This window comes from Lasiosphaeria miniovina (genome assembly GCF_030549165.1).
Source record: "Lasiosphaeria miniovina strain SMH2392-1A chromosome Unknown B0T26scaffold_3, whole genome shotgun sequence".
NCBI classification, from domain to species: domain Eukaryota; kingdom Fungi; phylum Ascomycota; class Sordariomycetes; order Sordariales; family Lasiosphaeriaceae; genus Lasiosphaeria; species Lasiosphaeria miniovina.
This window is the reverse complement of record NW_026848222.1, coordinates 4,368,489-4,384,697: the sequence shown is the minus strand read 5'-3', so window position 1 is coordinate 4,384,697 and position 16,209 is coordinate 4,368,489. Positions and strand designations below refer to the sequence as shown.

The window sequence follows — 16,209 nt, the reverse complement described above, 5'->3', positions numbered from 1 at the left end:
GTGTCGAGATTGAGAATCGGAATTCCTGAATAAGAGCTGGCAAGTTGTTGGACGTGGTGGCCGGCTCGTCGTTTTTGTGAGGCCAAGAGAGGACCCCAAAATCCCAACGCTTTTTTCCCCTTCCCTTGATACGGTCCAATCTGCGTCCAGTCTTAACACAACCAAAACCAGGGGGCGGATACTACTTGGTACCTTACTCGGCGATTGATCCCCAAGTGGTAGGTATTAGGAAGACAAGACTGTGAAATTGATTGGTGATATTGCAAGCCCGGCACATGTGATTTTGATGTAGAAAAATATCGTCGCAAGGCGGACCCAGCGAGATCAATCGGTCCCGGTTATTAGCAGTCAAAGGTCTGACAACTGACATGCAAGGAACTGGCGGAAGGCGGAGACAGTGAGGGAGGTGAAGGGAAAGAGGGATTGACAAGAAGAGAGAGAGAAAGAGAGGAATGGGCCAAACCAATAATTAAAGCCATCAAGACTGACACTCGTTTAGCATTTTTTTCTCTTCTTTCCTACATGCCTTTGACGGTGCTGGGACGCATACGCCACACAGGCTAGCCAGCCCTTGTTGGCATTCAAAAGCAAGCAGATTGCCCATCATAGAGTTCGGCTGCAAAGCATGAACATGCAAGTGTCAAAGGCCAGCTGGGGGGACCCACCGGGGCGGTTTGGACCTCGGGAACGCGGAGGGAAGTGCACCTAGTTATGGATCCAGAGGCGACTCCGTCATGGGTCAAGTTGCGCTGGCGAGCATTTCTCAACAGCGGCTGAGGCCGATTTTTACGTTGCTCGGACGAAAATTGTTCCCCGCAGGCGGTCTTAGGGAGAGCTCTAGTCTGCCACCCCTTAGCGAAGAGGGGTCCATCCCACGCGGGTCGCCGAGGGGATCTGTGGAGAAGGCTGGACCGCCGTTGCGTGCACCAAGATATCTACACTAGATGGGAGATGCCAAGGAATCCAGGGTGATGGAACGTTGCTGACGTTTTTTACGTTTTAATTCCATCAATTCTAGGATGTCTACGGATACCCTAGGCAGTACAGTGATGCTGTTTCGGCGAACAGAGTAGCAGTGTTCACATAGTAAAAGGCGCATCAGACAAACCTAAACAACCGCCAACGCTACTATTTACACCAGGGTCCCGGGGCTTGGGACCAAAGCACGGGGGATATCCGTAAGGAAGACAAATAGGAAAAGATCAGATGCTTCGATTTTGATGCACGGGGATTTGGGGATCAGCAAGCCGAGGCCACTCTCCATGACTATGCGGCCTCTTCGTTGTTTTCTCGCGGTGACTTTCAGGCAGTCGCATTCGCCCCTGGCGTGTAAGTCCGAGCCCCACTTAAAGCTGTCAATGGACCCCTTCGATTCGATTCAACAAATGCACCATGTACCATTGTACCCTCTCTTTCACGATCCACAGCTCCCCAACAAGCCTGCTTGCTTCCCGCCTTCTCGGGAGTCGGGACTTGCACGCTGGCGGCTGCAGTCTAGTCCACATCTGGTGAAGAAATTATTTTCTTTCCCTTCCCTTTTCCCTAGGCTTTTTCGACCCGTAGCGTCGAGAATTTGTAAAGGTCGCGTTCAGATTGGTCCCTGGTCAGATGTCAGACATTGCCAGGATTACAGTGTCAGATGCCAATCTCAACTCCCTTCGTCTTAATCGTTGCTGTCCGAAGCGCGATCGAGATTCAAGAAACGAAGATCATGCTCTATACACTACTACGTACGTAAGAGGGCTGTTAATCAATGATCTGTTGTATGCACGAATATCGGAGCTCCAGCGGGGAAAATGGACGGGCCTGAGACTGCCAATCGTGGCTATCTCTCCCCAAAAGGGGTATCGAAAGCGATGGAGTCATCTACGAAGCAGCCAAAAAGAGACAAACAACCGTTAAAAGGAGGCGTGAAAAAGCGATCACCACTCACGTCACTGATGTCCCCGCAATGCTTTTATTCTCCGCGCGAATTATACCGCATGCCACCAATCTGACTGTTGGAATAGCGACAGTAGTGACCGTACTCTGGAAGGGAGGCGGCGCGAGTCCCGTGCTGGCGCACGTGCCTGTAGGCCGTGGGCCTCACGGACCTTACGCACACAAAACCCGGCCCCCACTATAGATTTGCTTAAACAGAATTGAATCAAGATAACTAACAACACCACTGGTGGTACTAACACACCTTCGACCTGCAGGTACCTCTGCGTGGTTAGAATACTACGAACACTGACAACAAAAAAAAGCCACCAAGATTTCCCTCCAGTCCCTGTTTCAACCCGGACTTGGCTTTGCCCTAGTCTTGAATGATGAGTGAGGCCATTTCCATTGATCGTAATTGGTAGAGAGATAACGTCCGCATGTTTCGGAATTGCTCTGACGAAGACGATGGAGCTTCTTCACAGGACACGACATTAACGCCTCAGCGCCATCCCATCACCAACCGCATCATGTACGTACCACACAGCACACCCACCCATACCCCTCGACAGATCAGGAAGTTCGTTGGTTAAAACGCTCGTGCCCAGATGGAGACGGCCCTGCCGTATAATCAAACCCGCAGTATGGCCCAAGAAAAGACGAAGACGAAATAACCGACACAAACAAACAAGCCGTGACGTTGCCAGAACATCCCAGCCGCTGACGTCATCGGCCGCGGAGCCGCTAGTTCATAATTATACGCAGCGGCATGTACGGAGTATGTACCTACTTACATGCACAATTACACACCTTAAAAAAAAGGGGGGAGAAGGGAGTGACAAATGACAAGACGAAGATGCTTGTACTTCACCTTACCCTGCTCACTCGTTTGCATATCTTATTCTTGGCTTGCATGCTTCTTCTGAGGTTTAAAAAAATGGATATCGGAGTTAGGCGACGACGATGACGTGAGACACAACCTCCTGTCAGTCCAGTCCAGTCCGGTCAACGGCATACGTATCACTGCCATACAAAAACGAGGGCTCACAGTTGAGTTCGGAGTGGCTAGTTGCCTGTAGCGGTAAACCTTGAACGGGGTGCGTCGCCGACATGACCGCTATCATTAATTGCCCCTTTTCTCATGAATGCAATAGACAGACGGGGTTATGAATTTGTTCCGAATTACTACCGAAAATATTTCAGCCATTTTGTCATCTTCTCTACCCAAGTCCACCCCATCAGCCACCCTTCGGCACGATAATTACCATACGAGGTACGATGAGGAGTAGACCCTGACAAACAAAATGGTGACCTCCGTCCTTTATCCGCCCAACTACAAGAGTCGGAGGGAATAGAACTGTCCGTGGCCTAGACAAAGTGAGGCGCGCCAGCTCTCATAATTATACAGGGCATGCTAAATAATCTCTCGTTGCACCAGGCTGTGGAGAGATGGCAATGCCGGTCGGGAGCAGACAGCTAGCGCGGCCCAAGTGAGGCAGGTGCACACACCTTAGGTGAAGATGCCCTCCGTAAAAGAAAATATAGAAATACAGCTGATGGCTGCAGTATCCCAGAAAAGACAGGTGTGTATAATAACACCACCCCCCAAAAATCTCAACCACGAAGGGGAGAGTAAGCAGAAACTTTTTTCTTTGGATCCCTAGTTCATTCATCGTGACCCACTAAATCCCAGCGAGACCTCGGATGGCCACTCCTCTATGGTATCCTAGTCAAAGTATCCTCGACGCGTCGAGGCGGCTCATCGTCCATCATCATATTAAAAACTTGCTCGTCGGGAGGATTATGTATGCCGGGTATACCGGGATGGCCCGGCAGTTGCGGAACGGGCGGCGCGGCCGCCAGGTCATTCTCGCGCTGCTGCACACGTATGATGCGGCCTGTTTGCTGGTCAACCCACGAGGTAACCGTCCGGAACCGAGGCGGCGAGTCCTCGCTTGTTTGCGTATACACGGTTTCTCTTCCGCTCGTCGTCTGCGACATCCACGAGAAGCGGCCGGCAGCATTGGCGGTAGTAACCGCTGGCTGTGGTGGCTTGATAAGCTGCGCCCCTACAATGATGTCGCCATCGCCGAAACCCGACGAAATAGAAGATAACTGGCTCGCCCGGTTGGTCTGCCGGCGGGTCGGGTCGTACGCCTCGGAGGGCTGGCGTGCCATCTCGGATTGGTTGTAATACGCCGCCGGGCCCATTCTCGACCGCATTGTGTTTGAATCAGCCACGCTCGATATGGTCCCAAACTGTGCCGCATCAGTGGAGCTGAATGACTCTTGAGGTTGGTGTAAAGAGGTCGCGGTGTTGGTCGTATATATGCTGCTGACCGCGTCTGCCGTCTTCACATTACTACTTGTGTTATATATAGCATTTAAATCGATTAGTTGTGGGTTCAAGGTTGTCGGTGGCAGGATGGGGAGTTGAGGCGCTCCCGACATTGCTAGCCACTGTAATTGTTGTGACTGCTGTTGTGGCATCGGTGGCATTTGCATGTTTATCTTTTCTTTGCCGTAGAAGTCGTCTAGCTGCGGGGCAACTGCAACAACGCTGGCTTTCTCACGATAGCTGGGAGGCGAAGAGGGGACAGGTTTAGAGTCGTCCAACTTCTGCCATCTTCCTCTCAGGAATGGAACTTTGGCTGTCAGGCTCGCTGGAAGTACTCTTCGAAAATGCTTGGTTCTTTTGCTGCCATCTGCCTTTGACTTTCGCGTTGTCCGCCACACAATCCAGCCAAGAAAGCACACGAAAATAAAAGCCCCTGTATATATAGGTTAGTCTCATGTATGCAGGTATCGCCGTTATCTTCTTGGTATTGTATTCACCTATAGAGCCAGCCGAGACTAGGGCACGCTCGGCCATCGGATTAAGTCCTGCCGGGGGTTCCACGGTACTGGTACTGTTGCTGCCGATGGTAGTGGTATTACCGCCTCCGTTGACACTTCCGTTATCTTGATTGTCGTCGCTAATCCCAGTACTGTTGAAGGCCGCCAGAGGTGTTGGAGCTGTGTCCGACAAAGCCGTTGGGCTGGGTCCGAGAGACGACGTTGATGTGCTTGGAGAAGTATTGGCAGAACTAGCATCTGTTGCTTGCGCAGAGCCCGCAGTGGCCGACGAGTCTAAAGCGGTGCTTGAAGGGTTTGCCTAATACCAGGGTTAACAGGTGCAATTAGTGAGGGGAGATACTGGTCAATACCTCTGGTGGCGGCGGGCTTGGAGCTGCAGGCGACGCCGCTGCGACTGCGTCTGGGCTGACCGCCGTAGACTCAGCTACTGCGCCTGTAGCCGTGGTTGGTCCAGTCGAAGATGATGTGGACGGCGATGAGTCGTCGCTTGTCTTTTTGCTGCTACTGTCGCCCTTCTTCCCTCCTCCCGTTTTCTTGTCCGTGCCCGCACCGTCTCCGTTGCTGGAATTACCCGAATCGTTGGAGTTGTCAGAGTTGTCGGAGTTGTCAGACTTGTTGGACCCCCCTCTTCCATTGCCGTTCCCAAATCTTCCTCTTCCTCCTCGCCCCCTGCCATTGCCGTCACTGTTATCACCGCTATCACCGTTGTTGTCGCTATTGTCGTTGTTGTTACCGCCCTTCTTGCTGCTGCCGCTGCCACTGCCACTGCCACTGCCACTGCCACTGCCACTGCCACTGCCACTGCCACTGCCGTTGCCGTTGCTGCTGTCGTTGCTGGTGCCGCTACCGCCGCCGCCGCCGCCGCCGCCGCCGCCTCCTCCGCCTCCTCCACCTCCGCCTCCTCCTCCACCTCCGCCTCCACCTCCGCCTCCGCCTCCGGCACGGCCCTTGGCGGACTTCGGGTCATCGGCACTGGTATCGTCTTTGGCCCTATTTTTGAATGATCCAGAGTCTTTGGCATCATTACCGCCGTCTTTGGCATCGTTTTGCCGAGGTTCTAGACTGTCTAGCCGAAACGTTTGAGGCTCTACGTCCCCTATTCTTTCATGTAGTGGTGCCATTCCCTCTCCCATCAACATCCGATCCGTGTCCGGAGAGTCGCCAGAGCGTTGGCCGGCTCAAGGCATCCCGCTTGAGGATGCCTCTCGTGTTGTAGGCTTTTTTCTTCGGCAGGTTATATGGCCGAGGCAAGTATCACCAGGACAGAGTATATGACAACGTCAATATTTAGAAAAAGCGGCGCCTCTTTGTAATGGTCAAAGTGTCGAAAGTAGAAAACCAACCGGCAGCAGAAAGAATATACAGAAGAAGAATTGAAGTGATACAAAGGCCTGCCTTGAGGAAAGGAAAGAAGGTGGAAATGAACAAGCGCAAGGGCAGCTCCCTTGGGAAGGGAAGGAAGGTGGCAGAGAGGAATGTTGTAAGAGCCAGACCTGGGGCTGATCAGCTTGCCTGGTGTAGGTGCATGACGAACCGAGCCCCAAGCTGCCTCGGTGGACGCGTCAGGGATGGTGACAGCAGTAGAGAGATCGAAAGCGGATGTACCTGCACCGAGTTGGAGATCAAGAACGAGGGCATGGGGTGCCGATTCTGCCGGCGTTCCCCAGACAGAGAGTACCAAGGTCCGGAGATGCCCCAAGGGTCTCTAGTCAGGCACCCCTTGCGCGAGCCACAAGGGCAGCTCTGCCGAGCAAGGGCACGCTCCGTCGAGAGTGGGCACGAACGCAAGGCGCTCTCGGGAGCGAAGAGGCGCATTGGGACCAAGTGCGGACTAGACAGACTCTCAGACCACTGCTACCGTCGTGTAGCAGGCTGCGGTAGGCATTGTGGAGAGAAGACCATGGCGAAGACGGGGCCGCCTCATCGACGACATCACGGTCCGGGGACTTGTCCAGAATGGGGTGGTGCCATGTGTGAGATCTTCTCCCAGGGGAAGGAGAGAAGCAAGCTGTGGGATCCAGGTGCAGTGGCGCAATGTCCTTTCGTGCCTTGCCCGCCCTAGCACTTGTGGATTGACTGAGAATCGCGTTACACTAGGCTGCGGGTAATGCAGATTCCCGGAGGGCTGCATTGACTGATGGCCCATCTGAAGAAGAGACCGTCGAGTTTGCAGGGGTTCCAGCGTCTCATCTCCAGAGGGTGGTGTTTCAGCCGCGCCCAAGAGACAAGGGGGACAACGACACCCGGACTCACTGCGCACCACAACCATTGCTACCGAGTCCTGTATGTATTGGAACTCGCTTCCCCACGAAAAGACACACTAAACTACGACTGCATCGAAATTGGCAGGACAGGAGAGGTCTCGGAATCTCCGTGGTAGATGAGTCTCGAGCTGATATTTAGCCGTCTGAAGCGGAGGCAGGATCAATCTAATGTTGTTTTTAGTGGTTCTATTTTGTTGCAAGTCGTTAATAACATTGCTCAGGTATTCGTACTTTGTACTTGACGCCTAGCAATTCGACCAGCAGAGACGGCGACATCTATGAGCGTCGCGTAACCTAGACTTGGACCGACATTGACGATTGTTGCTGGCGAGATGCAGCCAAGTGCAAGTTCCCTAAGGTCCTCGCAGGCCCTTACACAGCGAGTGTCGCAAATACTTCACGTCCCCAGCTAGCGTGCTTGGGAGTCCAAAGAGCCTAGAGCCTCGAACTGCATGGCATAGGTGTATGGGCGGTTCGACAGGCAGACAGACAGACAGACAGATAAACAATGCTGCTTCGCTTGTATTGAAACTGCCCGAGGTCAGATAGGTAAGGCAGGAAGGGACGGCATAGAAGGGGAGATCAATCGCGTAGAATTATACCAACTGGCAATCCCGATTTGTTTTACGAAACCCAACAACGTGATATTTTTGGATAGGCCGCACCACCTCTCCGGTTGATTTGTTTGTTTTACGCGCGGCTCACAACTGTGCGACAATGACAGCAGCAAAGCGAAGATGGATGCCATCGAATTTCTCGAACTGTTCAAGTTGGTAACGACCTAATCTGTCAAGATTGGCGAGATGTGCGTGGCGGGATCGGTCTACTCTTTCGTCTGTCCTTGCCTTACCTGCCCTAGACTGGAACTGAAGCGCAAGGAAGGGGCGCCACATGGAAGGGGACATTGGACGACTTCGACTTCGGTCCTTCCTTTTTTTGCAGGGACTCCTCGGGTGCGGGGAGGTGCGGCCACTTCCATCTTTATTTCATGCGGAGCCACCATCTCGGGCGATCAATTATGCTCCAGACAGTCCATCCGTTTTAGAAGACCAGGCAAAAGAATAAACCTTAGCTCCTGGCCCATGCCCATGCCGGAGCCACGGCAGTCTACGGAGCACCTACGCACGTATGGTACATACGGATCGCCACAGCTGACAGGTTTTAACGTATACTACCGCGTATACTACCGGGCAATCATCTGTGCGCCCGGACCAGCAAGACCCTAATTGTACTACTGGACCAAGTAGTAGCAATGGATAGACCCGGTGCCCAGAGAGGCGTCAGGCTGGGCAGAGACCCGTGCGCTCCTTTCCAACGTCGACGCGGATACGCATAACGGGATCCCAGCAATCAAGCAAAAGAGCCGTATGCCTACCTGAGCTTCCCAGCCTTGGCGCATGCGCCCGACGGGGAAGGATGATGGACCGGAGTCGTTCACCAACACTCGGCCGGGTCGGGGTATTTGACGGCTGGGAAAACTTTCCGAATGGGTGAGCCTCACGAGCTTGCTTGCTTGTTAGTAAGTACCGGGAGGAAACATTGGTCGACGCTACCGAGCGTTCCGCACCAAACCTAACAACCTCGATCGAGTATTCCGAGCCTTGACCTTGGGATTCGGGCAGGACCCTGAACCAGGTCAAAGGCATTGTTCCCAGATCTTTGGAAGACCAGCTTGCCTAAAAACCCACACGTGTACTGAACTGGACTGGACTCACTCAGCGCCGTGCCGGGGACTTTTTAACGCTGGCGATCGTTGCGGTCTCGTGCGTAGACAGCATTGGATGTTGGCAACAAAGCAAACCCAGGAAGCTCCTCTTGGGCAGCGTCCAGCCTCTTTTTTCTGGCATTGCTGCGCGCGCATTATCCTTTGTGTTTAGCGCGCCTTCCCTCTCCACAACTGCCACCAACTACTGTACACTACAGGTGGCGTTGACAGCACAAGCTCCCGGCCGATCAACCCCGTCACCTCGCGCGCGCTGCGGCGGCACCGCTGCATGGGTCATGCGCCGAAGCTTCGGCGCCGTAGCTAAGTAAGCTAGCCCCGCACCGGGTCCGGGCCAGCGGCCGGGCTTGGCGTTTGCAGGGGGCGGGAGGGCGAGGGGGATAAAACTGCTGTGACTGCTTAGACACATGCATCTCAGCTGGCAGCTTGCTCGGCTAGCCCGTGAAGCGCGGAGTTTGCTCGCCACATCGCGAAAGCAATCTAGTCCCATGTGATAAGAAAGATGTCGAGTGCCATCACGCGCTGAGAGATTGCTGAAGACCTCGAGCCGAGATAGATAACCCCTCACCGAATGCGGTGCTGTGCAGCAACAAAAGCTTGGTGCCAGCAGGTAGGAGCTGGAAACTACGTCTCAGGCGGGCGGCGATTGCTGGTAGCGTACTGTCCATACAAAGTGCTGCCATCTAATCCCTCAAAGCCTATATCGGATACCTGAAGCCTGAGAGAGGAAAGGAAGGCTGCCGTTTCCCAGTCAATGGCGTGCGCGCTTTCCTAGAGCCGCCGATTGACGCAGTGCCATAAATGCCGCTGACGGGCGTCTCCGAGATTCGACGGCAATTTTAGCTAGGCGTGCCGTTGAGCAGTTACGGATGGATACCCGCGTTACAGTTGTTCCGAATCGTGAAAGACGTCTTTGTTTGTCGAAGGTCTAGCCTCGCAGACAGAAAACGTTAGTGATCAGTACTAATTCTCGAGTCAAACAGTTTTGAATTCAAGGAAGGTCCTAGGAAGGCTGAAGCAAAGGTGGGTACTGCCGTGGCGCATTTGAATTTCTGAATAAACCTTGGCTGCGGAGGCTGGACCGTCGACGCCTCCCGGGAAACGGATTTTTAAAGGACGAAAAAAAAAAAAAGCCGCGGCGTACCCTGCGCTAATCGGCCAGACCAGACCAAGATAACCTGAGTCACCTAATCCTAGCAGTACTTCTTATCACGGCTCGCCTCATAAACTTTTTGCAATTCTTGAACTCCAGTCTCGCTACATATCGTTATTTGCAGGTTCCTTTTGCACCATCACCTTCCCTGTAGGAGGTCTTTCAGTAGTTTTTTGGGTGCCGCGCTTGCCAATTGGGCCATGGCATCTACATCGCGAGCTCTGAGCAAGCTCTCGACGACGCCAATGTCGGGAGTCGCATCCCAGGCCGCATCCAGACTCCTCACACACGCCTCGCGCCGGACCGTCGCCCCGTCGAGACTTTCTGCTCTTGGCGCCGCCCTCGTCGCCCAGCAGTCGCGCCGTGGCTATGCCGACCTCGTCACCACCCCTCCGGCGCCCAAGAGCAAGCGCCGGTTCCGCACCTTGAGGTGGGCATGGCGTCTGTCCTTGCTCTCTGCCCTCGGCGGCGTGGGCTGGATCGGCTATGGCGTCTACCAGGACAGGCATCCCGAGCCGCAGATCGAGGCCGACCCGACCAAGAAGACGCTTGTCATTCTAGGTGAGTACTCCTCGCCCCCCCCTGCGGCCGCGACAGGCGACTGCTATTCTCGCCCATTGGCGCTTCCTCCCCTCCTCCCGACTGACAATTCGCCCCTCTCACGTCACAGGGACCGGCTGGGGCTCTGTTTCCCTCCTCAAGCGGCTCGATACGGAGAACTATAACGTTATCGTCATCTCGCCGCGCAACTACTTCCTCTTCACGCCGCTGCTCCCGTCATGCACTACGGGCACCATCGAGCACCGCTCCATCATGGAACCGATCCGCACCATCCTGCGCCACAAGCGCGCCAATGTCAAATTCTACGAGGCCGAGGCGAGCTCCATCGACCCCGACCGCAAGGTGGTGCGCGTCATCGACAATTCCGAGGTCAAGGGCGCCACGGTGGAGACGGAGGTGCCCTACGACATGCTGGTGATCGGCGTGGGCGCCGAGAACGCGACGTTTGGCATCCCCGGCGTGCGGGAGAACTCGTGCTTCCTCAAGGAGATTGCCGACGCGCAGCTGATCCGCAAGAAGATCATGGACTGCGTCGAGACGGCCGCGTTTAAGGACCAGTCGCCCGAGGAGATTGACCGGCTGCTGCACATGGTCGTGGTTGGCGGCGGACCGACGGGCGTCGAGTTTGCGGGCGAGCTGCAGGACTTCTTCGAGGAGGACATCAAGAAGCTGATCCCCGACATTAGCGACCGGTTCCGGGTGACGCTGATTGAGGCGCTTCCCAACGTGCTGCCCAGCTTCTCCAAGCAGCTTATCGAGTACACGGAGAGCACCTTCAAGGAGGAGAAGATCGACATCAAGACCAAGACCATGGTCAAGAAGGTGACGGACAAGACGGTCGAGGCTGAGATTACTGGCCCCGACGGCAAGAAGGAGAAGGTGGTGTTCCCCTACGGCCTACTGGTGTGGGCCACGGGCAACGCGGTGCGCCCCGTGGTCAAGGACCTGATGGTGCGCATCCCCGCGCAGAAGGACTCGCGCCGCGGCCTGGCCGTGAACGAGTACCTCGTGGTGCAGGGCACGCGCGACATCTGGGCGGTGGGCGACTGCGCCGTGGCCGGGTACGCGCCGACGGCGCAGGTGGCCGGGCAGGAGGGCACGTTCCTGGCGCGCCTCTTCAACAACATGGCCAAGACGGAGGCGCTCGAGGAGAACATCCGCGACCTCAGCGGGTCGCTGAACCTCAAGCCCGGCAACGCGGCTGAGGTGTCGCGCGAGATCGAGGAAAACGAGCGCCAGCTGCGCCGTATCAAGGATGTTAAGCCCTTCCACTACAGTCACCAGGGCAGCCTCGCCTACATTGGCAGCGAGAAGGCTGTCGCCGATGTCAGCTGGTTTAACGGGAACTTTGCGTCGGGCGGCAGCCTTACATATCTGTTCTGGAGGAGCGCGTACCTGTCTATGTGCTTTAGCAGTAAGTTTTTCTTTTTTTTAAGGTCTCTTTGAATTATGATATCAGGACGATGCTAATCTATGCTCGTGTCCTACAGCGCGCAATCGGCTACTTGTTATCAACGACTGGCTAAAGTCTAAACTCTTTGGGCGTGATGTCTCGCGGGAGTAAATGGAGCTTTACCTACCTTACCTAGATAGACATATTTGTTTATCGCTCTCTTGCAGCAGTCTTCTGGCATTCTTCATTCTACCCCGTTTGGGCAAAGCTGCTTGTTGTGTGCGTCGAATGGGGCAGCTTTCAGTCAGCGTGGCCTGTACATTGTCGTATGAGAAACGTGTAACCTCCTTTTTTTTCTTTTCCCCTACCTTCTCTTTCTCTTTAATTCCAAACGGGGTCTCTTCCTGGGTGTCGGGGGACGGACTTAATAGAGCGGGGATGACTTTAGACTGGGGTTTTTGGCGGGATAGATCGAAACCATTGGGATGGAGGGGGCAGCTCTTTGCGATGATGAATGGGGGCAACCTAACCTACCTACCTACATGCCTAGTCATCATCCTTTTTCATGTTCCTTTTCTGGGCTCGTCGTTGTTGTATCGGTAGGTAATGGAAGAAGCATCGAGCCGGAAACAAACCCCCTGGCCAGGCCAACATACATGCATAAGGTACCTTATATAGCTGCACAGCTACATCCAACGAGTATGTATCTACATTACCTGAAATAATACCGTCGAGTCCTGTTGAATGGGAGATGGCGGCCTTGAGGGGCATTCCATATTTGTCGTTGCTGCCTTTGAACCAGCTGTAAAAGAAAGAAAGGGTTAGGGTTGTCAGCATCAAAGTGATGGGAGATGCGCTGCTCCGCTTGAAGGCTGCGTGCCTAATAATGGCAGGTACAGGCACCTTACCTCACACGTCGAGCTCGCCATTTGAAATCAACGAAGGGCTTGCCTCTTTCCAAACGACTCCTGACTTGTTTTGCCGTTTTCTAAACTTAAAAAATAACCCGCGCTCAGCAAAAGAAGCAATAGCTAGACAGCAGCTTAGTTAAATAATGTCTGGTTGAACGTCGTTACCGTAGTATTATTTCTCGATAATACTCGATAATACGCAGGTATACACACATATACGCAGGATGCATGAGATCATCACGCTCCAGCTCGGGCAGCCGAGCAACTACCTGGCCACGCATTTCTGGAATACCCAGGCAAGCAAGCAAGCTCTCTGTGTACTAATCTTTCACCTTCATTCACGGTTGGGGCTAACCCACGACATGAATTGTAGGAATCCTACTTCACGTATGCTGAGGACCAGGAGTCGCACGTCGACCATGACATCCACTGGCGACCCGGTCTCAGCCCTGACGGCACCGAGACCTTCATGCCCCGGACCGTCATCTACGACCTGAAGGGCGGCTTTGGCTCCCTGCGCAAGATCAACGCTCTGTACGAGCAAGAAAACGAGCCGTCGTCCTTGTCATTGTGGTGAGTCTCTCTCTCAGTCTCCCATCCCAGGGGGGGGCATCACTCCAGCTCACCGTCCCCGACTTCTTCAGGAGCGGCCCTACCGTGGTCCACAGGCAGGAGCCCATCGAGCAGGGCGCGTACCAGCAGAGCCTCGACGCGGGGCTGGCGCCGCCGGCGTTGACCACCAGCACGGTGCGCTACTGGTCCGACTTCAACCGCGTCTTCTTCCACCCGCGGTCCATCGTGCAGCTCAACGAGTACGAGCTCAACTCGAGCCTGATGCCGTTCGAGAACTGGGAGAGCGGCGATGTTCTCTTCAGCTCGCTCGATAAGGAGCACGACATCATCGACCGCGACCTGCGCCCCTTTGCCGAGGAGGCCGACCAGATGCAGGCCATCCAGATCATAGCCACCCTCGACGACGCCTGGGGCGGCTTCGCCTCGCGCTACATGGAGCGCCTGCGCGACGAGTACGGCAAGACGGCCCTTTGGACCTGGGGCCTCCAGGACTCGCTTCAGGGCGTGCCGAGGGTGTGTGTCCACCCCCCATCCCCCCCCCTTTTTACCCCTCCTAGTCCCCGAGTTCCCTCGAGCTAAAACAAAAACCCCCCGCCCTTGTCTAGAACAAACGACTTCTGCGGCTAGCAAACAAGGCCAAGTCCCTCACCGAAATGTACAAGCAGGCCACCATGATCGTCCCGCTGGCTCTGCCGCAGCGCCTGCCGCGGTCCGTCGTCCTGGACCCGTCCTCACAGTGGCACACATCTGCGCTCCTGGCCTCGGCCGTCGAGAGCATCATGCTGCCGTCGCGGCTCAAGGACAGCGCCCAGAGGATCACCCTGGGCGGCCTCGCAGAACTGCTGAACCCTATGGGCAAGCAGACCGTGGCCGGCTTGCAGATGAGCTTCGCCCCGCCACCGCCGTCGCCCGAAGAAGACAGCCCTCAACAACAACAACAACAACACCACTCGGGGCCCGGGAGACCCGCCACGGGTCTCCCCGACGACATCTCGGAAGGCGCCCATCTCGACATCCACTTCACGCCCTCGGACCAGCTAGACCCCTATGCCGACCGGTGGCAGCAACAACAGAACGGACACGCTAGCGGCGCCCAGCCTCGCGTGTTCAGCCAGGTGGTAGCGCTGCGCGGCTACGGGGACGGGTCGGACGCTGACGGGGACGCCGACATGCTGGATTTTGACGAGCGGGACCACCGGCGCCGGCGGCAGCAGAGCGCCTACGAGACTGCCACACAGCTGTGAGTTTATTATTTCGTTCTATATATTCCCATCCCCATCCCTCACCAACCCCCCCTCACCACACTGTAGCAACCTACCCAATACTCACCATACCTAGCTATCACTCGCCCCTCAGCTTCCCGCTCCTCGACAGCTTCCCGCGCATCTTCCGCGACGCCGCCGCCGGCAGCACGGGCAGCGACGATGACGACGCGCTGCTGCCGTCGGGCACGCACATCAACGTGACTTCGAGCCTGAGCACGGACGCGTCCGTGTCGGCACGGCTGAAGCTGCTGCGCGCGACGGTGGTGCGGTCGATCGGCGTCGAGGACCGCGAGGCCCTGGGCAACGACCTTGCCGAGATGGCCGACGAGTACCACGAGGGCTGGTCGAGCGGGAGCGACGAGGGCGAGGACGACTGAAGAAGGGGAAAGGAAAACAAAAAATATATTCGTCTATTTCTGTGTATAATACAAGCAATACAACACAATAAGCGCAATGTAGTACCACTCGCGGAAGGATTGAATAATGCGATGCTTAGGTGGATATCCCTAGACTTGCCACCGTCTTACCGACCTGGGCCTCCAGCATCTACAAATAAACACCCTTCGCCACCATTTTCCCATGCACATACATCACACGCCACTATCGTGGCACAAGTAGTTGGGTATCTGTAAAGTGCCAATGAGTCATTGTAGACTCGTATTTTAAATTATCAAAACTTTTTCTCAAAGTTGAACACAATGTCTGTCCATGTATAGTAATCAGGTGCCAGCGCCGACACTGGTTTGCTGGTAGGCGCCTCTCGTTGTACAGACACTACGTATACACACGAGGATTCTGCGATATCGATCAGCTGTCCCTATGCGTAGAAGGGACCGAGATACGGGCCCAGTGGCCCCGAATCCTCAAACATTAGCCCGTGGCTCGCGGCGGCATCCCCAGTGTACTCAAAGAGATTATTATGGAGGCCACCACATCCAGGTAAAAACGCACACAATCCCCATCAAAGTTGCTCGTCTCCTTTGCTCCTCTAATAGAGCAGACAGCCCGTCTTCCCGACCCGCCAGCCAAATATTGCCGGTAGGCAATGACCAAATAAACAACCCCTTTTACTCCGAACCCCCCCCCCCCTCCCCCAAGTACACCCAGTTGGTTCCGAGTGTTTTCACAGCTCGAATCCATCGTCAACGGACATTAGCCCGATATATCGTTTTGTTTTCTTTGTGTATGCCCCACCGTTGTATTAAGGACCCGCAACGCCACCAATGCCGGGGAATCTCATGTTCTCATCTCTCATAAGCAATGCTGAAGCGTATGTGAGAACGCAAAAAAAAGAAAGAGCCCCAAGGGAAAAAAGGGGAGAAAAATCATATAGACAGGGAAAGGGGCCATTATGACGCTCGAATCGTGAGATTTGTAACAAAAATGCCAAATATCGACGGCTTTGCCAAGGCATTGCATTGTCATTTGACGAGAATTAAGGCGGCTGTGGGGTAAGCTGCGCCACGAGAGCGTGACAACAGCATATCCAACCACGAGAAAATCTTCAATGTAGGATTACTTCGAGGGGTGGCCTCGATTGCGATACCGGTGCTGGGAGCTGAGTGTGGCGACATCCGATGCTATCCGGGT

General features: G+C 54.9%; 4 protein-coding genes across 4 annotated transcripts; 2 read left to right on the top strand and 2 right to left on the bottom strand.

Annotated features, from left to right (window-relative positions):
- Positions 1-3,201: 3,201 nt before the first annotated feature.
- On the bottom strand, positions 3,202-5,630 carry B0T26DRAFT_239430 (uncharacterized protein; the record flags this gene model as incomplete). The annotated part of the gene is made up of 3 exons (XM_060433933.1): positions 3,202-4,691; positions 4,756-5,074; positions 5,127-5,630. Coding segments are annotated over 3 exons (1,878 nt in total), but the record flags the coding sequence as incomplete, so codon positions are not given.
- A 1,641-nt stretch (positions 5,631-7,271) lies between these two features.
- Positions 7,272-8,114, bottom strand: B0T26DRAFT_704487 (uncharacterized protein). Its single transcript, XM_060441716.1, has 2 exons — positions 7,643-8,114; positions 7,272-7,571 (listed from the first exon to the last, which is right to left on the bottom strand). Exons 1-2 carry the CDS (start codon positions 7,786-7,788, stop codon positions 7,394-7,396), a joined length of 324 nt encoding a protein of 107 aa, XP_060298817.1. The 5' UTR covers positions 7,789-8,114; the 3' UTR covers positions 7,272-7,393.
- A 1,760-nt stretch (positions 8,115-9,874) lies between these two features.
- B0T26DRAFT_239261 (FAD/NAD(P)-binding domain-containing protein) lies at positions 9,875-12,229 on the top strand. Its single transcript, XM_060433932.1, has 3 exons — positions 9,875-10,477; positions 10,587-11,891; positions 11,968-12,229. Exons 1-3 carry the CDS (start codon positions 10,117-10,119, stop codon positions 12,039-12,041), a joined length of 1,740 nt encoding a protein of 579 aa, XP_060298816.1. The 5' UTR covers positions 9,875-10,116; the 3' UTR covers positions 12,042-12,229.
- Positions 12,230-12,722: 493 nt separating this feature from the next.
- B0T26DRAFT_704482 (tubulin nucleotide-binding domain-like protein) lies at positions 12,723-15,213 on the top strand. Its single transcript, XM_060441715.1, has 5 exons — positions 12,723-13,077; positions 13,155-13,354; positions 13,426-13,867; positions 13,960-14,594; positions 14,693-15,213. Exons 1-5 carry the CDS (start codon positions 13,006-13,008, stop codon positions 14,994-14,996), a joined length of 1,653 nt encoding a protein of 550 aa, XP_060298815.1. The 5' UTR covers positions 12,723-13,005; the 3' UTR covers positions 14,997-15,213.
- Positions 15,214-16,209: the final 996 nt, after the last annotated feature.